The sequence below is a fragment of the Tachysurus fulvidraco genome, chromosome 6 (genome assembly GCF_022655615.1).
Source record: "Tachysurus fulvidraco isolate hzauxx_2018 chromosome 6, HZAU_PFXX_2.0, whole genome shotgun sequence".
NCBI classification, from domain to species: domain Eukaryota; kingdom Metazoa; phylum Chordata; class Actinopteri; order Siluriformes; family Bagridae; genus Tachysurus; species Tachysurus fulvidraco.
Window position 1 is genome coordinate 10,450,131 of NC_062523.1, and position 25,963 is coordinate 10,476,093.

General features: G+C 39.5%; 2 protein-coding genes across 3 annotated transcripts; both read left to right on the plus strand.

Annotated features, from left to right (window-relative positions):
• Window positions 1-436: 436 nt before the first annotated feature.
• On the plus strand, window positions 437-8,755 carry gjc4b (gap junction protein gamma 4b). 2 transcript variants are annotated; one of them, XM_027164808.2, is made up of 3 exons: window positions 437-623; window positions 4,343-5,531; window positions 6,085-8,755. In XM_027164808.2, the coding sequence occupies exons 2-3, from the start codon at window positions 4,373-4,375 to the stop codon at window positions 6,096-6,098; spliced, it is 1,173 nt and encodes a 390-aa protein (XP_027020609.1). In that variant the 5' UTR covers window positions 437-623; window positions 4,343-4,372; the 3' UTR covers window positions 6,099-8,755. The 2 variants fall into 2 exon arrangements, with proteins under 2 accessions (XP_027020609.1, XP_027020610.1); XM_027164809.2 differs by lacking the exon at window positions 437-623 and adding an exon at window positions 1,018-1,325.
• A 4,768-nt stretch (window positions 8,756-13,523) lies between these two features.
• On the plus strand, window positions 13,524-24,571 carry LOC113654132 (lactase-phlorizin hydrolase). Its single transcript, XM_027164085.2, has 17 exons — window positions 13,524-14,254; window positions 14,719-14,789; window positions 14,878-14,961; window positions 16,936-17,029; window positions 17,331-17,409; window positions 17,512-18,202; window positions 18,289-18,934; window positions 19,128-20,684; window positions 20,771-21,039; window positions 21,364-21,654; window positions 21,773-21,971; window positions 22,260-22,462; window positions 22,567-22,673; window positions 22,792-22,923; window positions 23,428-23,651; window positions 23,824-24,060; window positions 24,159-24,571. Exons 1-17 carry the CDS (start codon window positions 13,603-13,605, stop codon window positions 24,386-24,388), a joined length of 5,766 nt encoding a protein of 1,921 aa, XP_027019886.2. The 5' UTR covers window positions 13,524-13,602; the 3' UTR covers window positions 24,389-24,571.
• The last annotated feature ends 1,392 nt before the right edge of the window (window positions 24,572-25,963 follow it).

The following is a 25,963-nucleotide window of genomic DNA, read 5'->3' on the forward strand; positions in this document are numbered from 1 at the left end:
CCCAACAGGTTAACCACTAGGATACCTAATGCTCTCTCTCTCTCTCTCTCATATATATATATGAGAGAGAAACACACACAGAGAGAGAGAGGATATATATATATATATACATATATATATATATATATATATATATATATATATATATATATATATATATTAGAGAGAGAGAGAGAGAGAGAGAGAGAGAGAGAGAGAGAGAGAGAGAGAGAGAGAGAGAGAGAGATTTTAATTTATACATCTTTATACATTACTTTACACTGACAATGAAAGGTGCAGGTTAGTATATTTATATTTTTTCCTGAAAATAAAGTGAAGAACAGGTGGGGTTTGAGACTTTAGGGACCCTAGAGGAAGAGGAGGAAGGGATTGGGAAAGATAGAAAAAGGAGGGAGGAGGGAGGAGGAGGAGGAGGAGGAAAAGCAATTTGGGGCTCCTCTTTTGTCCAGGCTTATTTAGAGCCCCGTCGGTGAGGGGAGAAGCAGCACATGGACCTAATCTGAACGGTTTAACAAGGACTGAGCATTTGGTTGGAAGTTTTGAAGGGGAATAATGTGGTAACCTTTTTACAGACTAAGCGAAAAAACAAAGGAGAAGCGAGTGGATCAAGTCTATCGTTGACGGTACGTTGTCTATCTAACCATACAGAGTTCAGTCGTGTTGCTAGCTTTAGCTTTGAATTGTGAGGCATGGAACAAGTTAACAGATAATAACCTGTGATGTTAAAATGCCACTGTTTGTTTCTGTCGGTCTGGGAGATTGTGTGAGTGAAAAATGTCAGATGTAATGAGAAATATGTTTGTTTTTGATGTGAAATGTCGTGAGGGAGCAAAAAGCGCGTTCATTCCTGAAGGGAGAGAACAATAGTAAAGTCGGCGTTCAGTGTGGTTTGGTCATGAGCTGTGATATTACAGCTGTTTGTCTTTAAATCTTTAACGTTTTGTTGTTGTTTATAAGGGAAGGAAGGTGATTTCTCTGAACCGGATGTGTTAAACCTTTTGTTATGTGGAAAAAGTTTAGTGTTTAATAGATAGAGAGAAGGGGGAGAGAGACAGACAGAGAGAGAAGGGAAGAGAGAGAGAGAAGGGGGGGAAGAGAGAAAGACAGACAGAGAGAAGGAGAGAGACACGTTGCATGCCACATTTTACTCCTAATGGAAGAAACATCTCTTGTGAAGCCACAATTTATAAAAAAGGGTTGAATTTTTATTTCTCTTATTTTTTTTCCATCTTAATCCTCTCATCTAAAGAATTTGTTCACAAGTTAAACAGCATGTTTTAAAGATGTTTCTAGACCATCATGAAGTAACCGCTTCATCGTGTTAGGCAAGTGCTTTTACTTTTTTACTTCTTCATATTTTTGTTACAAAGCAAAGCCGTTTAATAAACGTGTTTAGACACAGGTAGTGTTTATCCTCTCCACTTGTGTTCATTTACCCAAGATAGAAGGTTAGTCTGGAAGGTTTTCTGTCATTTACCAACATTTTCTAACCATCTTTACTTCTTATTGAGGGCTCTGTGTTTACTGATGGAAGCTTCGCGAATCGTTCTGAGTGAGTCGACTCGTAAGAATCACTGATCAGGACCTTGTCTAATTGACATCTTTTTCCAATTAAGTTTTTTAACACTCTCATGCTTTGCTTGTAGAACTCCGATTGTCAAAGTCTTTGTGGTTATACAGTAGCAGTTAAACCAGATTGTGGTACGTGTGGTCTTTCCTAGGCCAATTATGTCATGTAGATGATTCTGTTCTTGGTAATAAAAATGAGTTTTATAGGTCTATGAAAGAAATTAGTCTAAAATCTTGACCCCGGGTTAATATTCATGGATGTTGCTGTTTGGTAAAACGGAGAAGTGTGTGTGTGTGTGTGTGTGTGTGTGTGTGTGTGTGTGTGTGTGTGTGTGTGTGTGTGTGTGTGTGTGTGTGTGTGTGTGTGTGTGTGTGTGTGTATCTATATATTTTATTAGTTTATCCTGTTAGCTTGAAAGAATCACATCTGAGAGAATCATCTTGGACTTGACCTGAATCTGTGGTGGTTATTTGGATCATATGACTTTTTGGAACGTATTGAACACGTTCTATATTACAGAAAGTGATTTTACAGGTATATATAGTTTTATAGATACCTCTTGAAAAGTCAAAACAAATACCACTTTTGTCCTGGTAGAAAGAATCAAGTCAGGGTGAGTCGTTTTGGACAGGAATACTTTTGGGCTTGAGAGTTAACTGCTCTCCCAGATGTCTCACAATGCCGCCCTGTTACTGTGGTGCTCACTGAGCATAATGGCTGTCATGCTTGGGTTTTGCAGGACTCCTATGTGGAGTGTTGGACTCATGGATATTTGAAACAGTGCTGTGTTCATTCCCTTGAGGAATTTGGGGAATTTGGATTCAGATGTGCCTCAAATTCAGCTTAAAACATTCCTGTTACATAATAGAAGATGACAATCTTTCTAGTTTATGTTTTAACTGTTGGGGACTTTACACTTTGCTTATAAACTACATATTTTAGGCCTTGGGAGATGCTCTGATTTAGAAGAGAAGGTTCCTGAATATCACACCTTTTGTTTCTTCTAGTTGTAGTAGGAGTTTTGAAGCTGTGTAATCATAAATGTTTCTTAATGTGCCTTAATTTGTCCTCCATACCATGAATTGTTGGGTAATATGCATTTGTTCTCCCAGACCTGATTCTCTTCATTCTTTAGGGGTTGAGTCTGATGCCAATGATTGGCATTTAAAGCCAGCTGAACAGGGTGTAACCCTGGAAATGTTGAACTGCGAGTGTGTGTGCGTGTCACAACTGGCTCATTGTAGTGTAGTTGCCAAGTGGATGCGCCCTTCTAGCTATACCTACAAATTGTGGTAATTTGGTGCATGTGTGTGGTGGTGGTATTGGGCACGTGTAGTGTCAGAGCTCACAATGACTCTTTGTGAAGACTCTACTATAGGGGAGCTGCATCTCATAAAGCTCCTCCATGCATGCTGTGCAAGTTGTAGATTTACCATTGCCTGCAGCTATTTCCATTGCTTTCAGATATTTAAAAGAAACACATTGAGGTACATAGATGGATTTACACGTTTACCTGTATTTTACTGTATACTAAACAGACTTTAAGTCAGTTTTTGGCACCAGAGTAATTTGTAATAAGGTGAGCCTTTGCAGTCTGTCAGTCTGCCATGTACATACTCTGACATGCTGTTGCATGCATTGGGAGATGAAGACATTCCTACTTCTGGAGTATTCGACAGCCTGGCACTAGTTAAAAGCTCTCAAGTGAAGGAATATTGCTGAAGGGTATTTGTTGAGAAAAGGCTTAAGAATAGCTGTGTTTGTGGTGGGTGGAGAGGGTGGACTTGATGTCTGGTGTTAGTTACACAAGCAGTTTTAACAGCCCCAGCCAATGTTTGCTAAGGTTTTCAGTAGACTGGGTCGTTCTGAATGTCATGCAAATCCAAGCCACTGACCCCAGTGTTATAATCTTAAAACTTTTCATCCAGACTTTTAGTTGATTGTTCGAGCTGGGAAACAGCCGGGGAAATTGCACTTCACATAGAAGCGTGTTTTCCTGTTTCTCTCTTTGATCCCGTACACCAGCCAAGCTTTTTTCAGTACGGTCTGTCAAACAAACTGCCTATTTTGAGCTTCTTTTAGTAGGTAGGTGATCACCCACATTGTTCAGAAGGCACTAAAAAAAGCAAAAGGCAAAGGGCCATTTCACGCTACCTTTACTACTCTTCGGCACGTTTCTTTACACCTTTTATATTTCAGTGGTTCACCGATTCTCTACTATTATTGCTGGCTACGATGTATAAGGCTCCAATTACTTTTGTTCACGAATTAGCACAATCAGTTTTTTTCCTCTAAAAACTTTCAAAACTTAACACAGTCACATAATCAGTGTAGGAGAAACTGTTGTGTGAATGTAATGTTTCAACCTTTTCACAGTATCATGGTGGCTCCATCTAGTGGCCAAAGATTGTTTGACATTTTGGCCAGTCATTGTTCTGAAATATTAAACCCTTAGCTTTACTGACTCTGTCCATTTCTGTTTACTTTGGTTTGCCTGCTCTAAGAGTTGATATTCAGGGCAACTGCATTCAGTGTATAGGGACCGTTTGTCCTTTTAAAACTTCTGAATGCGTCTGCTGTAATTAAGATGACAAGTTTATGGTACTAACTCGGTACTCTGCGGTTCTTAATAGCTTGATGCGGAGCTGTGAGGGATTAAACTATGGACTGGTGATGATTCCTAAAAGCTGGCTTGGGGTAAAAATGGTGTAGTTTATGCTTGTCTGCTATATACAGGTGTTAATATACTTTTTTTTTTTTTTCTCTCAACAGTACTGACCAGCACACTGTAGCAGTGACATCATGAGTTGGAGTTTTCTGACACGTCTTCTGGAGGAGATCTCCAACCATTCAACGTTTGTGGGCAAGCTGTGGCTTACTTTGCTGATTGTGTTTCGGATCGTACTGACCGTGGTGGGGGGTGAATCAATATACTATGATGAACAGAGCAAGTTTGTATGCAATACACATCAACCTGGTTGCGAAAACGTGTGCTACGATGCGTTTGCACCGCTCTCGCACGTTAGGTTCTGGGTTTTCCAGATCATCATGATCACCACACCCACCATTCTGTACCTTGGCTTTGCCATGCACAAGATTGCACGTATGGAGGACACTGATTACAGTTCACGTGGCAGACGCAAACACATGCCTGTTGTAAATCGGAGCGCCAACCGTGATTACGAGGAGGCCGAGGACAACGGCGAGGAGGACCCCATGATCTCTGAGGAGATTGAGCCTGAGAAGGAGAAAGAAAAGGAGAAAGAAATAAGGAAGAAGCATGATGGACGGAGGCGCATAAAGCGGGACGGCTTGTTGAAGGTGTACGTGATGCAGCTTCTCTCGCGTGTGGCTTTTGAGGTGGCCTTCCTTTTCGGCCAGTACGTGCTGTACGGGTTCGAGGTGGCTCCATCTTACGTGTGCACACGTAGCCCATGCCCACACACTGTGGATTGCTTTGTTTCACGACCCACTGAGAAGACTATCTTTCTGCTTATTATGTATGCTGTGAGCAGCCTCTGCCTGCTGCTGACTTTGCTTGAAATCTTGCACCTAGGCATCAGTGGTATCCGTGATGTGTTCCATAACCGTGCACGGCGCCAACATCACCATCAACTAGCCTTGAATAATCCACGGTCTGTGGTCTGCACACGTCACATGCCCTCAGCACCCCCTGGGTACCACACGGCCCTGAAGAAGGATTCTGGCAAGGCAGGTGCAAGAGGTGAATACAATCTGGGGGACTTGGGACGTGAGGCTCTGGGCGATGAGGCGTCCTCGCGAGAGATAGAGCGCCTGCGACGGCACCTAAAACTAGCACAGCAGCACCTGGATCTGGCGTACCAGAGTGAGGAGGGCAGTCCAGTTCGAAGCGGCAGCCCTGAGTCCAACGGCACAGCCGCTGAGCAGAACCGCCTCAACTTTGAGAAACAAGAGAAGCAGGCCAGTTCCTGTGAGAAAGGTAAACTTATATACAATAAGTTTTTACAACTGGTGTCCCTGGTTCCTGTCAAACAAACTATTCTTAATTTTTTACAAATTTAGTTTTTAATACCACAACACAGGATTACCACAACAGTTTTGCATAGCAGCAGCTAGTAGTAATAACTAGTGGAACATGTAATCTATATCTACAGATATTCTAGCTCATATAATTCTTGCCCCAAACTTTATTTACATTTACAGAATTTAGCAGATGCCCTTATCCAGAGTAAAATAGGACATAAAATTCACCCAATAAATGATGTTCCCCATTGATGCAGCTATTCCAAAGACAAACTTCAAATCGGTGGTATGTTAAAGCATAGACTTAGTGTTATAAATGTAGAGGAAAAACCATTAAGGTCCAGTATGTTCTAGCACGATTGAGCCTTATATGCATTAGAGAATTGATTAATGAATAATAAAGCTACAGATTTAAAACCTTGACTGTGATGAACTTGAGTTGTAGTTCTGTACAGACAACACTGAGACACACACACACACCCTTTTAAAATTTATTTTATGTCTTTCAGGGATTAGAGCTTGAGTCCTGAGCCAGCATTTCGAATCTGTTTTTTTTCCTACCGAAACAACATGGAGGACCTCTATGAAGATGGACATCGTGTGTATGAGAGTGTGTGTGTGTCTGTTTGTGTGCGTGCGTGCGCACGCAGGATCTTTGCTAAGGCAGCACAACACCGAGCATGCTGGTGAGCAATAAGTACAGCATGTGCAGTATTATGGAAGGACGGCATGTCGGCCTCTGCGAAGATCTACGCAGCCAGTGATGCCTAAGGAACTGTCTGCCTGACACCCCAGAGTACACCGCGGCAAATAAAACCCTTTATTTCTGTAGCTGACTGAGCAGTTTTTGTGTGTTTATAGATACCAAGAAAAGAGCTGTATGTTTAAAGCGCTTCTTACGAAGTGTCAAAGGTTGCATCTCAAAAATGCCTTACTTTGTTTTTGTTTTTTTTGTTTTTTTTTTACTTTTTTTTTTTAATATATTAAAAACTGGAGTTTACATATTTCGTTGTCATTCCAAAAAGCAATGGATGAGCCAGTGTTAAATCACACTATATCACCTTTTGGATAGTTTAGGTACAAAGTTAGGTTTTGTGTTTAAGTAGTGATCTGTAATTAGTAACTGCATGTATATGTGAACCAGTGTCATCAAAGGGCTTGTTACTATCAAAGGTAGATTTTTTTTTTTGTTGTTGTTGTTACTGTGTTTGTTTAGTTTTGGATTTGTAGATTTTTGTAGGGGAAGTTTGGTTCTTCCTGTAGGACATAGTGTAGGATATACCACAGACCCATGCATAAAGTTCCCAAGAAGGCCTTCTGGTTTTGAATCATCTTTATTCTTTATAGACTCGACTTATATCAAAGATAATTCTCATTGGCTTATACGGTACCTGTCAAAAGTTTTGACTCACCCAATCCCTGTTTTTTTTTTCCTCTTTATTTTTATATATATTTTTTTGTTGTTGTTGTTGAAAGAAATAATGAACACACCAAAACTTGTTGGCTACCTCATATGGGGGCAAGCAATGAACGTTGTATAGAACTTTTTATATTTATTCAGAGTAGCCTTGATAACAGCTTTGTTTAGCAGATTCATTAGATCGCCGTTGCTTTCTGATTTTCCTGGTAAGAAAAAGATTCCTGGTTTTTCACATTTAAAATTCATTTACATAATCAACACACAGTACATACCTACATAGGATTAACACACACACATAGTATATACCTACATAGGCATTAACACACACACATAGTACATACCTACATAGGCATCAACACACACATAGTACATATCTACATAGGCATCAACACAATTATTAATATTTTTTGCAAAGCACATTTAAACCAAAAGCTTTATGATGGGTGTGTCCAAGCATTTGACTGGTATTAAAGAGCATCTGGGAGTAATTTTGACTATTCACCTGCAGGATCCATGTGATCTTATTCAATAGGTAATCACACTGACCTAAGACCGGCACCTTTTTTTTAGACATGTTTTGTGTTAGGCATTCAAGTGGCCTCAGATTCCACTACTTTAAATTTAAACATCTGTTTCATTTTTATTTCGTAAAAATGATGTTGCACAACTTAAAGCCCAGTTACAAGCTTATTTGCTGGTTTGTGTATATTGGGCTCCACGTTCCAAATGAATGTGATATGTAGCCTGTACTTTGACAGTAATTCATCTTGGGACACGGTGCCATCAGTGATGTGGGTCTGTACATTTGAGAAAATGCTTCTCTGCTGGTTAGAAAACTGGAAACTAGCGATCGCCGTGCTGAAGTTCAGTCTCTATGTTGGTGTCAGCGTTTGCTGTTCTGGAACATTAAAGCCACTTTTTTGGTGCCTTTGATCTGAATAATCAAAACAATGAAAACCTGGAAAATGCTTGAATACTTGTGAACCGTTTTTTTTGACCTGCAAGGAAGCTTTTGATAGTTTTGTTTTCCACCTTGTGTGCGATGTGTATATGAGTTGTTGTTTTTTTTTTTTTTCGGATGAGGACAGCAAGGTTTCTCTGTGCCATACAAAGTGTTCTATCTTTTTTTTTTTTTTTTTTTTTTAATAAATATTTTGCTTACTGCTCTTCATAATGTTTTTTGTTGTTTGTTTTTTCTTTTCTTTAAGGCCTGATGTGGATCTATCTGGCCATTCTATTTGAATTGTGTATGTTTGGTCTAATTTTAAATAGGTGTGGGGTATTTTTTGTTTGTTTGCTTGCTTTGGAAATCTGTTTCATTTGTTAAGAGTGGGCTTTTTTGGACCTTTTTTTAACAATCATTGAACTTGCTTTTGTTATTTAAGAGTCAAACTGGTCCAAATGCATTTAAATGTTTGTTTGGTTAACAACAACAAAAAAAAAAGCTACCCTTGGGAAAAGATTCGATTTTTGGTAAATGTGCCCTATTGACTTGTGTTTATCTAGTCTAATCTGACAGAGATTGGGGAATATAAAATATACTCTAATCCATGCTCACAAACATCACCTAGAAGAGATGTCCTGAGTATTTTCTTAAAACAAACTACTTGTTTTATTTCAGCATTAGTTTTGAATTTTGCAGTCATCTCATGCAGTGATTTAATTTTTTTTTTTACTTTTGTACTCTTGTCTTTTTATACATTTTGTACCAATAGTATTTTTGTGCAAGTTAAATACTGAATAAAGCTTTGGAAATAATACACCGTCTGTGATTCATTATTAAAGTTCAATTTGTATGTAGATACACAAGCTCTTGACTTTTTCCAATGTATTTCTATTACAAACCGGATGTGCAGAACGGTTTCAGTTGCCTTGAAATGTGCACACAGCTGCATTCTCACAGCATTTCAACAGCTGTCATGCACATATTAAGTTTTTATTGTTGCTGATTTAGTGTGGTATTAGGTGTGTTCACAAACCACAGAATTTATTCAAATGTTTCAAACTATTTGTTGCAAATCTGTCCAATATTCTGTCACACTGTCATGATTTAATTGAAATTGCCCATTGACTCAGGCTGTCGGTTCAAAGGCACCTAGATTGAGTTTTTTTTTTTTTCCCCAGTTCTTTAATGTAGAACTGTGCTTGTTGAGCATCCCATTCCAAAACTATTTTAATTATTATGGAGCGGGTCCATCCTTTGCAACTATAACAGTTTCTGCTCCTCTAAGAAGACTTTCCACTTAATTTTCGACTGTGGCTGTTGGGGATTTGCGCATTCAGCCTGAAGAGCATTAGTGAGATCAGGCACGGATGCTGGGTTACCGGGCTTTGTCGAAGTTCATCGCAAAGGTGTTCAGTAGTGTTTGCACAGTTTGCAGAAGAAACTCGTATCAGTGTGATTGTCAGGTATCCACATACTTTTGGCCATTTAGTGTATTATCATACTTCTTTTGTGTTGTTGGGCCATTTTGAAAAGATATAGTGTGTAATTTTGTAAAGATATTTGGATAAGCAAAGGTTTTGTAAACCTTGAAGTTGATGTGTTCTGTATAACAGTTCTTCTTCTTCTACCGCTTATCCGGGGCTGGGTCGCGGGGGCAGCAGTCTAAGCAGGGATGCCCAGACTTCCCTCTCCCCAGACACTTCCTCCAGCTCTTCCGGGGGAATACCGAGGCGTTCCCAGGCCAGCTGAGAGACATAGTCCCTCCAGCGTGTCCTAGGTCTTCCCCGGGGCCTCCTCCCGGTTGGACATGCCCGGAACACCTCCCCAGGGAGGCGTCCAGGAGGCATCCGAAACAGATGCCCGAGCCACCTCAGCTGACTCCTCTCGATGTGGAGGAGCAGCGGCTCTACTCTGAGCTCCTCCCGAGTGACCGAGCTCCTCACCCTATCTCTAAGGGAGCACCCAGCCACCCTGCGGAGGAAACTCATTTCGGCCGCCTGTATTCGGGATCTCGTCCTTTTGGTCATGACCATAGGTGAGGGTAGGAACGTAGATTGACCGGTAATTAGAGAGCTTCGCCTTGTGGCTCAGCTCTTTCTTCACCACAACAGATCGGTATATCGACCGCATCACTGCAGAAGATACACCAATCCGCCTGTCAATCTCCCGCTCCATCCTTCCCTCACTCGTAAACGAGACCCCAAGATACTTAAACTCCTCCACTTGAGGCAGGAACTCTCCACCAACCTGAAGGGGGCAAGCCACCCTTTTCCGACTGAGAACCATGGCCTCGGATTTGGAGGTGCTGATTCTCATCCCCGCCACTTCACACTCAGTTGCAAACCGTCCCAGGGCACGCTGAAGGTCCTGGTTTGAGGAAGCCAGCAGGACAACATCATCTGCAAAAAGCAGAGACGAAATCCTGTGGTCCCCAAACCGGACTCCCTCTGGCCCCATACTGCGCCTAGAAATCCTGTCCATATAAGTAATGAACAGGACCGGTGACAAAGGGCAGCCCTGCTGGAGTCCAACATGCACCGGGAACAAGTCTGACTTACTGCTGGCAATGCAAACCAAACTCCTGATCCGGTCATACAGGGACTGGACAGCCCTTAGCAGAGGGCCCCGGACCCCATACTCCCAGAGCATCCCCCACAGGTCACCACGAGGGACACAGTCGAAAGCCTTCTCCAAATCCACAAAACACATGTGAACTGGTTGGGCAAACTCCCATGAACCCTCCAGCAACCTGGCGAGGGTATACAGATGGTCCAGTGTTCCACGACCGGGACGAAACCCGCATTGTTCCTCCTGAATCCGAGGTTCGACTATCGGCCGAATTCTCCTCTCCAGTACCTTGGCATACACTTTTCCGGGGAGGCTGAGGAGTGTGATCCCCCTATAGTTGGAACACACTCTCCGGTCCCCCTTCTTATACAGAGGGACCACCACCCCAGTCTGCCAGTCCAGAGGCACTGTCCCCTACCTCCATGCGATGTTGCAGAGGCGTGTCAACCAAGACAGCCCCACAACATCCAGAGACTTGAGGTACTCAGCGTGGATCTCATCCACCCCCGGTGCCTTGCCACTGAGGAGCTTCTCAACTACCTCAGTGACCTCAGCTTGGGGAATCGACGAGTCCACAACTGAGCCCCCGCCCTCTGCTTCCTCAGTGGAAGACATGTCGGTGGGGTTGAGGAGAACCTCGAAGTATTCCTTCCACCGTCCGAGGATGTCCCCAGTCGAAGTCAGCAGATTCCCACTCTCACTGTAAACAGTGTGAGCAGGGCACTGCTTCCCCCTCCTGAGGCGTCGGACGGTTTGCCAGAATTTCTTCGAGGCCAACCGATAGTCCTTCTCCATGGCCTCACCGAACTCCTCCCAGACCCGAGTTTTTGCCTCCGTAACCACCCGGGCTGAAGCTCGCTTGGCCCTTCGGTACCTATCAGCTGCCTCCGGAGTCCCCTGAGCCAACCAGGCTCGATAGGACTCCTTCTTCAGCTTGACGGCATCCCTTACTTCCGGGGTCCACCACCGGGTTCGGGGATTGCCACCACGACAGGCACCGGAGACCTTACGGCCACAGCTCCGAGCGGCCGCATCGACAATGGAGGTGGAGAACATGGTCCACTCGGACTCAATGTCTCCAACCTCCCTCGGGATCTGATTGAAGCTCTGTATAACAGTTAAGCAATACAAATATTTCTGTTGTAAAAAACTGCAGAAAGCAAAAGACAGTACATTAAAAAGGAAACTGTAAATCTTTCCCTCAGCAGTGCAAGTTAAATGATCCAGAAATTTATACAACCTCCTAAAACCTCAAAACTACCTTAGTAACTAGTTTTAGGTTATTTCCTATAAAGCAGGACTTCCTGTATATTTTTCTAAAATGAACCTATTCACCGTAAATTATTTGACTTAAGTACACCTTGAGTATTTTAGTAAGCTTTTCTGCTTTAAATTAATCACATTAACAGTTTTTTAGGACAATTTCTAAAATGTTTTATTGTGTGATATATTACGCTTATCTAACATGACATGGACATTTCTATCAGTGTTTTAAATACCCGTAACAATAAACCCATAAACCCCAAGTTGGAAAACCCTGTTCTAAAGTAAAACTGGTTTTAAAATGTTTTTTTATTTATTTTTTATTTTTGTTAAGCTCCTTAATTTGTAGATTATCTCTGATGATCCTTGTAATAGAAAACAATTAACATTTTTTATAACTTAACAAGCCCGGCTTCCTATCTTTATGGAGTCATATGTTTTAATGAGATATGCGATACACAATGTGTACTAGAGAAAAGTATTTTACATTGAGTTCTCTTGCATGTATAAATAAAGTAAGTGGAGCGTTATTGTTTATCATTATATTAAAATTAGCATGCAGAAATCATTCTACAGCATACAAAGTCATTAAATACAGTTTTCTGCATCCAACTTTGTGGCAACAGTTTGGGGAAGAACCTCTTTTGTGCCATTTTTTTGGACATTATTTAAATATTTGTAGTTCATCAAAGCATTGTAATGGTTGAGATATTAATAATTAATAGTACACCTCATTCTTGTAACCTTTCTATATGTTTATAACACTTTAAAGGTTTGTTTGGTATAATATATTCACATTCTATCACCTCCATAATATGGATGAATATTCAGCCCATACAAGATCTTCATATATTGCTCCTAGAAATTACATGGGCATGTGGTCTTGAAACCAATACATGTATTTGTAATTTGTTTTAGATTGCGTGCTTCCTCTCATGTATAGAACTTATCACCTGTTACTTATCATTATATGTTATGTAACAACTGTGACCAAAGTCTTGGGGCTCATTCAATCCAGTTGGCGATGGCTTAGCAGCACTTTAGTCAGCATATCAGTAGGACCCATGCACAAAGACCTTAACCATGTCTGTTCCAGGGACACCAAAGCATGGCTATCACTCTCTCTGATCCTGGCAATGCTGTGCATAAAAACAAGCACAACTACATGCAAATGTTTGTTTTAATAGATACAAAATGTAAATACTGCCTAAATTATTCAAATCACAATTTTGGACATTTTGGGGCAAGTACAGCTCTAACTGGCATATATGTGTAAGTTTTGAATGTAAAACTGGAGGCAATATAATCTAGTCTTTAGAGATAACCTTCAGGTCTTTCCTTAGTATTTTAAGGATAAACAAAGGTTTTGTAAGCCCATTCATTGAAGTTAATGTGTTCTGTATTACAGTTAAGCAATACAAATATTGCTGTTGTAAAAAAATGCAGAAAGCAAAGACAGTAGATTGAAAAAGAGAGTAAATGCAATACAAGTTAGATGATCCAGAAACTGATACTGTATTACCTTTAAAAGTACCTTAGTAACTAGTTTTATGTTAATTTTCTACTGGTTCCTTCCCATACAGCAGGACTCCCTAAATATTTTACTAAAAGTGTGTAAATAAAGTAAGTGAAACATTATTGTTTATCATTATATTAAAATTAGGATGCAATAAAATGTCATTATCATTTATCTAGGTTCATAGTCTACCTGCAGCTATCAGTGCAGTAAACTGCAGTAAACCACACAGATAATTTTTCTTACTCCAAGGTTCTAATATATGTATAAAGGTCTTTGTCAGGATATATTTTTGAAACCAGTCTGTGGTGAAGATGAAGGACTTCACCATGAAGATATCCATAAAGAGACATTTTCTCTTTCTTTGGCTGTTGACTTTGTATTGGGCCTGTACACATGGAGAGCAGTTGAATGACTTCATGATTTTAGCAGGCCCTTTAACCAACCATTTTCTAAAAGAATTGAAAGGAAACACTTTTTCCAGTGAGACCTTGTCAACAGGAGCTTCGAGTGCAGATGATGTCTTTGACTGCAGAGATTCTCTCCCAACACAGTCAAGGGACTTCTTTCAGTACTTGCAGGACAAAGGAGTAACACATTATAAAGTTCCTCTGTCCTGGACAAACATTCTTCCTGCTGGTGATCCAAGGCAACCCCATGAAGACACAGTGACCTGCTACAGGACCCTCATGAAGCTACTAAATCAGTCAGGCATCAAACCTGTGATTGAGCTCCACCGTTCTGCTCTCCCTGAAGGCCTTAGGATCAGATATGGAAGCTGGGAGAACTCAGATGTGGGGAAACTCTTTAAGGACTATGCAAATTTTGTTTTTACAAAGTTTTCAGATCTGACCGACTCTTACATCACGTTCAGTTATCTGCATGAGCTCAAAGACGCGTTGCAAATTCAGCATGCGCTCCACATTCATTCAGATGTGTATACATTGTACCATAATATATTTAAAGGTAAGTTAGAAACCATTATAATGTGTAACACAGTAAGTAGGAAAGAAATTAAACAGGACATTCAAAAATAATTACATTAGAAACAAATGTTTGAGTAAAACACTGGTGAACGTTTCTAAAAAGATATTCACATTTGATTCACAGAATTATTTTTTCATTAATAATCACTTGATAACTGCAATAAATCAAATGGTGAATGCCTTGATTGCGTTTGTTGGCATCATGCTAAATTTAGGTGTATTTAAGATTTGTAAGATTTGTTTTATTTATGTTACCTAATATCCATCTTTTATTTTGAAAATATTTTAAGGAAGGACATCATCTTAATGCAAAAATTTATTTTTTTTATCTTAAAGTAAGTTTTATTCTAATGTTATTGCTATAATCAAATACCATTTTATATCGGTTATGTGTGTAATAATCCATAACAAGCATAAAAGATAAGTTGATTTGACTGTTTTTAGGAGTTCGTGTGTCTCTTGGAATAAGTGAGAACGACATTAAGAGTATTTACCATGTAGCACCTACAGAAATGGTAAGATTTTAAACATTTCAATTTGTTGACAATCAATATGTTCAATGGAAAAACATTCATCAAAATCGCTTTGTTATTTCCTATTTAGAAAAATACAGACTTCTTGTCTTTGCACATGGAATATAACTGCAAAACCACAGCAAGTCTCAGAGAAGTATTAACACATATGCAGGTAATTTAACTTCTTAATAGCTTCTCTAGGTGATCCAACAATTGGAAAAATCTTTGTATGACTAATTATGGTTGCAATAAAATTGAGAAGCCTGGAACAACCTTGTACAACTCCTTCCACCAAAGTCACAGAAAGACTTTACAATAAATACTCCTGTCATAAAGCTATCCTTCACATGACATAATATGCACTGTTCATTGCTGAGTCAGTTTGGTTGGGTGGATTTCCACTGATCTGCTGCGCACAACATAAAACATAGATGGGTGTCGGTTATGTCAACAGCCCTGAGCATCTCAAAGACATTGTGTCTGACTAAAGACAAATCCTTCACTAACTGCACAGCAATGCCTATGCTGAGTTGCACTTTGCTGCACTTTGACCTTCGGAAGTGTTTTCAAGCTACATGAATACAATGATAATGGACAATAGCATCAGGATACTGCTGTACTTGGACAACTGGCTGCAATGCACCCCAATAAGGAGTAGACTATCAGGGATCCATCTACACTCCCTGACCATATTCTAGCATTTACTCTCACTTTGATCTCAGAAAAAAGCTTCTTAGAACTGAAGCAGGCATCATAGCTTGCTGCTTGATCCAATTCTAATTGCCCTATCAAAGGGGGTTGACAGACGTTTGTATGCTTGCCAATCACATACAGCCAGGCCACCAGGTGCAGTATACTGTAGGTGTCGAGGATGCTAGAACTGCTGATGACAGTCATGAACCCTTTAGGCTTGCTGGACCTACAAGCTTTCAAATGTGAGTGACTCTATGGATGGAAAGGCGTCCAAACATTTTTTTTCTCCATACACTTTTCTAACAAAAGAAGCATTGTTGGAAATGGTACACTGACAGAGCGAAAGAGAGAGATAGATAGATAGATAGATAGATAGATAGATAGATAGATAGATAGATAGAGAGAGAGAGAGAGAGAGAGAGAGAGAGAGAGAGAGAGAGAGAGAGAGAGAGAGAGAGAGAGAGAGCAGTATTCCTTTCAGCATGGAAAACCGTGAGGCACCCTAATGTATGTGTTAGGTTAGAACTTACTAACCAGTGGTAGGGGCAGTATATCTTGTCCTCAAGTTCTTCTTACTGGTACTGAGATATCAAAATAAACATAGGTGCAGCCCTTGTTTTAGTGGCTTTCTTCACCATGCACAGATTCTCTTTAGATGGACGCATTCGCAACTGGCCCTAGCTCATGACTGGCCACACAATTTGTTATTTTGTAAAGGATTTAGCAAGTAGGCCATAAGGTCCCACATGCTTCCAAAATATGGTCAACAAGACCCCATTACCTCAGACAGCTTCTATTCCACACAGTCCCAAATACACAGTGTTCCAGAACCCTCAGGTCCCATTCATTCCTGACTTTTACAATTCCTAGGTAATCGGTCACAAGTGGACAGCCAGACACATAAGAGTTCACCCCTGTCATTTGGACCAGATATCTTGTGCCTCAGTCAGGTAACCTGGAGCGTCAGGCTGAATCTCCAACTAAGGTCTCATCTGACCCTAAGGGCTGTTAAGTTTTATGTAGGAAAGACTCAGCAGGGTTAAGAATAACTATGGTCTATAGATGGGCTAGTAAACTAACCCCTAATATGAAGTATCTTAATAATGTGCCTTATTTGGAGGTATGCTGATTGAGGAAACTTGTGTTGCTGTTACCTGGGCTTCGCCATATACTTTCTCATGATGATAGTCATCTCTGAGCACTTTTCAGGGTCATCCATATGTCAGTTTCAGAATAAAGTTAAACAATCTATTGAAATACATTCACATGAATATTATTTTTTATTAAAGCACACATTAAATAATAATAATTGTTATGACATAATAAGTTGTCTTGAGTATGTGATCCAGAATTTGGATTTGTATATTTTTGTCAGAGAATGTTATACAATATTGTGTTATACAGTATGTGTTCTTTTTCTCTGTTGTTAAATTAATTGATTTTATGGTTTCAGGAAACCATTGGGCAACAAGACATTCTCATGTATCAGATAAATAAAAAACAATGTACTGACAGCAGTTTTCATCCTTTCAGTAGTGTCCTTGAAGGTAAAAGTCTTTCTATGATTTATGTTGCAAGAGTCAAAAGATCCTTTATTAATCATAAATCATTTACGTCTTTATAAAATATATTGAGGGCTTAGATTACTTATCTAGAAACTCTTTCAAAGGTGTGTTCCTTTATAAAAAAAAATTATAACCTTGCATCTATAATTTCAGATGATTTCCCAGTATGTCCTTAAATAAGAATGTCAGAAAAGCATTAACATTTAATCATTATTCTTTTCCACAAAACTGATGGCATGATTATTAATAGAGAGAGATTTTACAAACAAATTTCTCTTTTCAGCTTTAAGATACCCAGAGGTTCACATTGTGGGCTGTGATATTACTGACCTGTTTGTAGAGCTTGATGAGAGAGCTGCAAGGTAAACATTGATCAGTGTGTATAAGAAATAAACATGTGTATGAAACATATTTCATATTGCTTATATGTACCCTTAACTGTACTGTATATTTATATCACATAGTTTCCAGAGTGATGACCAAAAGTCTGTCAGCAAGAAGACAAGTATATCTGCATTTTCTTACCAAAAGGTATGGGAGAAATTCAGAACTCAGAGTACATCTGAGAGGGATATGTTCTTGAATGACTCATTCCCAGATGGATTTCAATGGGCAATTTCCACTGAGTCATTTAAGGTGGAAGGTGGCTGGTCTGAAGATGGAAAAGGGGAGACTATCTGGGACCGTTTTGGACATGATGGTCAAGTCTTTGATAACCAGACTGCTGATCTTGCATGTGACAGCTACCACAAGGTGGACTATGATGTGTACCTGCTCAGGGGCATGCTCGCTTCTAATTATCAGTTCTCTATTTCTTGGGCCCGAATTTTCCCCACAGGTCAAAAAGAAAGCTTCCTTGAAAAAGGAGCCTTGTATTATGACAAGCTCATTGACACACTGCTTCATTCAGGTATAGAGCCTACAGTCACCTTACATCACTGGGACCTTCCACAAGCACTGCAGGACCTTGGCGGCTGGACCAATGAGTCAATTGTGGTGCTGTTCAAAGACTTTGCTGATTTCTGCTTCTCCAGATATGGGGACAGAGTGAAGACCTGGAACACCTTCAGCAGTCCCTGGATAGTTAGTAACTCTGGGTATGGTACAGGTGAACATCCTCCATCTATCAAAGACCCAACTGTTGCCTCTTACCAGGTAGGTTTGGGAGATCGTCACAAGAAATGATTTCAAAAACATTTTAAAAGAAATGCATTTAAAGACCTGTTTGTTCTTTCTTTCAGGTGACACACAACATGATAAAATCCCATGCAGAGGCCTGGCATGTTTACAATGATAAATATAGGATGAAGCAAGGTGGAAGAGTGGGCATTGCTCTGAACTCAGACTGGGCTGAACCAAAAGATTCTGGAAGTGTACAAGATATACAGGCTGCAGAGCGCTACCTGCATTTCATGCTTGGATGGTTTGCACACCCCATCTTTGTAGATGGAGACTATCCAGCTTTGCTGAGGAATCAGATCGATAAGAAAAATGCTGAATGTGGTAAGGAGGTTGCCAGGCTCCCTGTCTTTACCAGAGCTGAGAAAGATAGGATCAGAGGCACAGCAGATTTTTTTGGCCTAAATCACCACACTTCCCGCCTTGTCAATGAAAGCAGAGGCAGTTGTGTCCCCGGACCAAATAGCATTGGGGACTTTGAGACTCATATTGACCCAAATTGGCCCATCACAGCATCAAGCCAAATTCAGTCCGTACCATGGGGTCTTCGCCGTTTACTGAACTATATTGCTACAGAATACTTATCAGTTACCAAAGTACCAATTTACATCACTGGAAATGGAATGCCAACCGAGTACAACAAGGATTTGCTCAATGACACACAGCGTATAGAATTCCTTAAGGCATACATTAATGAGGCCCTGAAAGGTAATTATTAAGCTTATTACAGTGGCACATTTGAGTAAGCATAAAAAATGTGAAGTTTCTAATTAAAAAATTAAATGATTTAGTATGTCTTGACAATTTTGCTGCTGAATAATCAAATAGCAAACTGTAAGCTAAATTTTAGTACATTTATTTTAAGCAACCTGAACTAATTTCTTGAATTTTTTCAATGCAGCTATCCACTTTGACAGTGTTATGGTGCAGAGGTTCACTGTACAATCCCTAATTGATGGATTTGAGGGTCCTCAAGGCTATAGCCAAAGATTTGGCCTCCATTTTGTAAACTTTGAGGATCCCAATAGATCCAGAACCCCAAAAGCTTCAGCTTACTATATATCCCAGGTTTTTAAAAGAAATGGTTTTCTAGAAAAGAGTGCGAAGTCTTTTACACAAAGCACTGGAAGAGGAACAGAAAGTTCACGCCGCCCTAGCCTGCCACCATCTGAAGTTCCTTCAAAGGCAAAAGTTGTTTGGGAGAAGTTCTCAAATCAGTCCAAATTTCAGAAGAAGTTTTATCACTATGGCACATTTCCAGAAGGATTCCAATGGGGTGTTTCATCTTCATCGTATCAAATTGAAGGTGGCTGGAATGCTGATGGAAAGGGACCCAGTGTGTGGGACAACTTCACCCACAAATCTAATAACATTCAAAACAATGACAATGGTGATGTGGCTTGTGACAGCTATAATAAAATAGAGGAAGATCTGTACATGTTGAGAGCCCTGAAAATAAAGACTTATAGGTTCTCTTTATCCTGGCCTAGGATATTTCCTAGTGGTTACAGAGATTCCTTAAGCAAGAAGGGAGTTGAATATTACAATCAATTAATAAATGGGCTAATTTCATATAATATCACACCAATGGTGACACTCCACCACTGGGATCTTCCACAAGCTCTTCAAGACATCAATGGCTGGGACAATATCACTATGATTGAGATATTCAATGACTATTGTGATTTCTGCTATGAAACATTTGGAGACAGAGTGAAGTTTTGGATGACCTTCAACCAACCCCACACAATTGCCTGGATAGGCTATGGATTGGGAACTTTTCCCCCTGGTATCACAAAACCTGCAGATGCCCCTTATAGGATAGCACATAACCTTTTAAAGGCTCATGCTACAGCATACCACACATACGATATAAAATACAGGAAAACACAAAACGGTCTGGTTTCCCTTAGTCTGAATGCTGACTGGATCGAACCTCTAGAAGCAACCGAACCACGAGAGGTGTTGGCTGCTGACCGAGCTCTCCAGTTCCAGCTTGGATGGTTTGCACATCCCATCTTCAAAAATGGAGACTATCCTGATGCCATGAAATGGCAGGTTGGTAATAAGAGTGAGCTTCAAGGCTTATCTGAATCCAGGTTGCCATCTTTTACAGAGCAGGAGAAAGCTTTTATCCAAGGCACTGCTGATGTCTTCTGCATTAATGCCTACACTTCCAGAATGGCACATCATGTGACTTCTAGGCTTTCACCAATGTCTTATGAGCATGATCAGGACCTTGCTGTAGCAGATGTGTCAGACTCTCAAGCCACTGCAGTCAAAGTGTTTAGAGCAGCAGCTTGGGGATTGAGAAGACTTCTAAACTGGATAAAGGAAGAGTATGGCAACCCAGACATATACATAACTGAGAATGGAGTGGGTACAGATACTGGTAAAACAGTTGATGACACAGATAGAATATTTTTCCTCAAGACCTACATTGATGAAGCTCTTAAAGGTGTGTTAATAAATATTTAATGATAAGTACAATTAATAGATATACAACCAATTATATTTTTAAACCTTAGTGTTTTCTTTTATTAGCACACAACTTGGATGGAGTGCAACTTAAAGGTTATACAGCTTGGTCTCTAATGGACTCTTTTGAGTGGCTTGCGGGTTACACTGTTGGCTTTGGACTTCACCATGTGGATTTTAAACACCCAGATAGGCCAAGGACCCCTAAACGCAGTGCTCATTATTATTATCAAGTAACAAGAGACAATGGATTTCCACTAGCCAATGAGGAAAAGCCATTGTATGGCAATTTCCGTGAAGGATTTGTATGGAGTGTAGCTACTGCATCTTATCAGGTAAAGTTAGACTCACTTTATATGCAATTCTATGATTTTTAATGTTGTGCTGAAAATGTTTGTGTTTGTTTTTAGTATTCTGAACACTCTTGATTTCAAATTATATTTTTTGGATTACTCTGTAATCCAGGATTAGTGAAATGATCTATCTATCTATCTATCTATCTATCTATCTATCTATCTATCTATCTATCTATCTATCTATCTATCTATCTATCTATCTATCTATCTATCTATCTATCTATCTATCTATCTATCTATCTATCTGTGGCTTCTGACTTAAACCGTTAATTTTCTACATTCTTGTATGTTCTTAATTTTTAGATTGAGGGAGGCTGGAGAGCTGATGGAAAAGGTTTGAGTATCTGGGACAAATTTGCACACACACCTCTTAAGGTGGGAAATGATGACACTGGGGACATTGCCTGTGACAGCTACAATAAAATTGCTGAGGACGTTGAAGCACTGAAAAAACTCAAGGTCAACCACTACCGTTTCTCCATTTCATGGCCAAGAATTCTGCCTGATGGAACAACTAGAAAAATTAATGAGGCAGGATTGAATTATTACCATCGACTGGTGGATGCACTTTTGGCGGTCAACATAAAGCCTATGGTGAATAAAACCTTGAATTCTTAAGCTGTTAAATATATTTTATTTTATGAGTTAAAAGCAAAAATTTGGTCCACAAAATCTGGTCCACACATAACGTTCCATTTTTCCATACTAACAGGTCACATTGTATCACTGGGACCTTCCTCAAGCTTTGCAGGATGTTAAAGGTTGGGAGAACGATACCATCGTTCAAAGGTTCAAGGAATACGCTGATGTTGTCTATAGTAGTTTAGGTGACAAAGTAAAGTTTTGGATCACAATTAATGAGCCCTATAATGTTGCAAATATTGGGCATGGTTATGGCACTGCTGCACCAGGTAAAGAATGTTTTTAAAGTTTGTACTATGAATTCAATTAAAAGCTTGTTGTGCATTATAATACAAACTGCAGGTTTACCTTGTCTGCATATTCAGAGTATGGTTTCAGGTCAGAATTATTCACAAATAATGTTCATGAAAGTTTTGAAGTGGTTTTGAAAACTGCACTTGTATATGAAATGTTCAACCAAATGTTTGGTGTGTTTTCCAAGATCACACTGTAATTCTATGCTGTTAAACAAGTGAGAATAACACTTTGATTTCACATGATGCTTGTTCTCTGTTAAGGTATAAGTTTTCGACCTGGCACTGCACCTTATATAGTGGCTCATAACCTCCTTAAGGCCCATGCTGAGGCTTGGCATCTGTACAATGACAAGTACAAAGCCAAACAAGGTGGCATTGTTGGTATCACCATCAACTCAGACTGGTCAGAGCCTAGAAACCCATACAAACAAGAGGATTATGATGCAGCTATGCGTGTTGTGGAGGTAAGAACTACAAACAAAGTATTTCTAAACCAATAGCATAGTTCTGTGAAACTGTTCTGCTGAGTTGCCACAGATAAGAGCCAGTTTTCATTGTTCTAATGCAGTTCCAGATTGGTTGGTTTGCTCATCCTGTGTTTAATGGCGATTACAACGACGTGATGAAGAATAGAATTCGAGAGAGAAGTTTGGCTGCTGGACTGGCCAAATCACGGTTGAACACATATTACACACACATAAAACACATTTTTATTAATTAGACAGTTATATATGGCAGCTAAAGGGTAAGTAAAAAAGCTCAAACATGATGTATCTCAACATATGTTTTTAAGCCTTCCAGAATTTACCCCAGAAGAGGTGAAAAGGATAAAAGGCACTTATGATTATTTTGGTTTCAATCATTACACCACTGTGCTGGCTTTTAATCTGGATTACAAGAATCTTCAACACTATGATGCCGACAGGTAACAAGCTAATTGCATTCACAATATGGGCAAAAGTATGTGGACACAAGACCATCACACCCATATGTGGGCCTTCCAAAGTTGTTTAGAAATGTCTAGAATGTCTATGTGTACTGTAGTTTTAAGAATGTTCTTTACTGGTAGGGGTTGAGCTCCAAATTGTTCCAGCATGGTCCATGAAGACATGGCCTTGAGTGGCCTGCCTTGACCTAAAGCCCACTGAACAACTTTGCTCTGAATTTGCCTAAGTTGCCTCACCCTGCATTAGTGCCTGATCCCACTAATACACTTATGGTTAAATAAGCAAATCCTCACAGCCACATTTAAAAAACCTTCCCAGAAGATTGAAGGTTATAGCAGAACTTGGGGGACAAAAACTGAAATCAGATGTTCACCAAGCACATATCAGTGTAATGGTTAATCATCCACATACATTTAGCTATATAGTTTAGCTCTAATAACAAAGACAGGGCTTTAATTAAATATACACTTTTACCTATTAAGGGGGGTTGGAACTATCCATGACCGTTCATGGCTGGATTCTGGATCATCCTGGTTGAAAGTGGCCCCACCTGGATTCAGAAAAATTTTGAACTTCATCAAGGAAGAGTACGGAAACCCTCCTATTTACATTACTGAGAATGGCATTTCTGAAAGAGGAGACATGGACCTGAATGACCTTCACCGAATCCACTACTATGAAAGCTACATTAATCAGGCTCTGAAAGGTAAAATAATTGACACAGTTTCTTTGTCTGCACGAGTCAAGTTGCATGTTTATATATTATCTCTACCTGTTATCTTTCATTTGATAAGATGTTAATCTGGATTAAATATTAAACACAGTGTTTGTTAAGTAGAGCATGATATTGCATTTTCATCTTACTCTTATATCTTTAGCTTATTTGTTGGACGGAGTGGACATCCGTGGCTATACAGGCTGGACTTTAATGGATAATTTGGAGTGGGCCACTGGTTTTGCTGAGAAATTTGGCTTCTTTTACGTGAATCGTTCGGACCCAACCCTACCACGTATAGCCAAAAAGTCTGTTATGCACTATGCCACTATTATCAATTGCAATGGCTTCCCAGATCCTTCAGAAGGACCGCATGAATGTCAAAACCTTGAACCTGAAGGTGATGGCAACTGACCACAAATACAATTTTAAAATGAAGTTTACAAAATTCAGCAAATATATTTCACTAAATTCATTTTACCTTTGACTCTGTTACAGCAGGAACAAGCGCACCTCCCACAATTTCATCCCTTCCAGATCAGAGAATGAAGGTGAATTTTCTTGGTTTAGAGGTATCTGCTCCAGATGCTGAGGTGGCCCTCTATATCCTTCTCAGTCTCACCGCTGTAGGTGTGATTGCAGCTGTGTTCATGACCTTCCAATTCCTTAAGTCAAAAAAACAAACAAAAGACTCCATGGAGCATATAAGCCTTGAGAATAAATTTTGATAAAACTTTACAGTTTTTTTTCTGCCGATGTTTCCATGGTAACTTTAGTCAGCTAGTTTAATGTGTATGTCTCAGAAAAATGCATTGTTAGGATTTTTCTTGCCAACTGATAAATTGTTGTATTCCTGCAGGAACACAAACATATTTGCTTACGCATAATAAACTTTTCTGAAAACTGTAAAATTGGTTACTTTCTTCCTTGGGTTTTTAATGATTCCTGTTGCTTTTAGTCTCATATCTAATGCAGTAGCAATGACAACACCAACAACACCAAAAACAACAATAATAAAAAATATAAGTGGGGCACAGGATCTTTTTGGTTAGTACATTTGCTTTACATCTCCAAGGTTGGGGTTCAGTTCATGCTTCAGCCATGTGTGTGGAGTTTGCATGTTTTTCCCTTGCCTTGGGTGTTTCCTCTGGGTTCTCCAGTGTCCTCCCCCAGTCCACAGACATGCATTGTAGGATGATTGGCATCTCTAAATTGTCTGTAGTTTGTGTGAGAGATGTGCATGCCCCGTAATAGACTGGCATCCCAGTAGGTTAAGCAGTATAGAGAATGCATGGATTACTACTACTACTACTACTACTACTACTACTACTACTACTACTACTACTAATAATAATAATAATAATAATAATAATAATAATAATAATAATCTACAGTTACTCATATTGGTTATATTTATATAAATATTTATTTTCCTATTGGTTTGACTGTAATTGTTTAATAATAATTTATAGTTTTTAAATAATACACAAAAATGTAACTTTAAGGATTACCCTTTAAGCATCACAGCATTATTAGCAGTAATTGTTCTCCATTGTTTTGGCAAGAATTTGATTTATTTTTTTAAAGGGTTTTGTTTTACATCCAGAGGCAACTCATATACTGTCATGCTGAAATTCATTCTAGAAACAGGGAAGTAAGAGGTTTAAACCATCGGCCTGCTGCTCTCGCCTGCACATACATGCAGAGTTCATTAAATAGAGGTTGCCATGATGAGGTTGTAAGATACACTTTCTGTTCAATCAATGGAAAAACATCTTTGACTCATATACTAAACAGTTTTGTATAATATCATGGGCCAACACAATAAATACATAGTGTGTGTACCATGTGGTTTGTTTTAGTGTTGGATTTGAGAGTAAACAGGGATGATTCATGTGAAAGTGAAAACTGACCCTGAGAGGCCTAGAGAACAACAGCGACAATGTTGGATAACTGACAGGTTTAGACATAGTGACGGGACAAGTTTATGAGTAAAATATGAATACTGTGTGTGTGTGTGTGTGTGTGTGTGTGTGTGTGTGTGTGTGTGTGTGTGTGTGTGTGTGTGTGTGTGTGTGTATTCCAAGCTGTATCTTTGTTCATTGTATCTATTTCAATAGTTGAAAAGATTATGAGCAAAGTTAATGGGATAGAATCAGAACAAAATCCCAAACAAGACACAAACGTTTAAAGATAAACAAACATACAGGGGATGCCGACATTATTACAATAGAAACAGATATTTCAGTGGCTTGTAGAAATTACTGACAGAAAACATTTTACTATCCACATATACACCAACT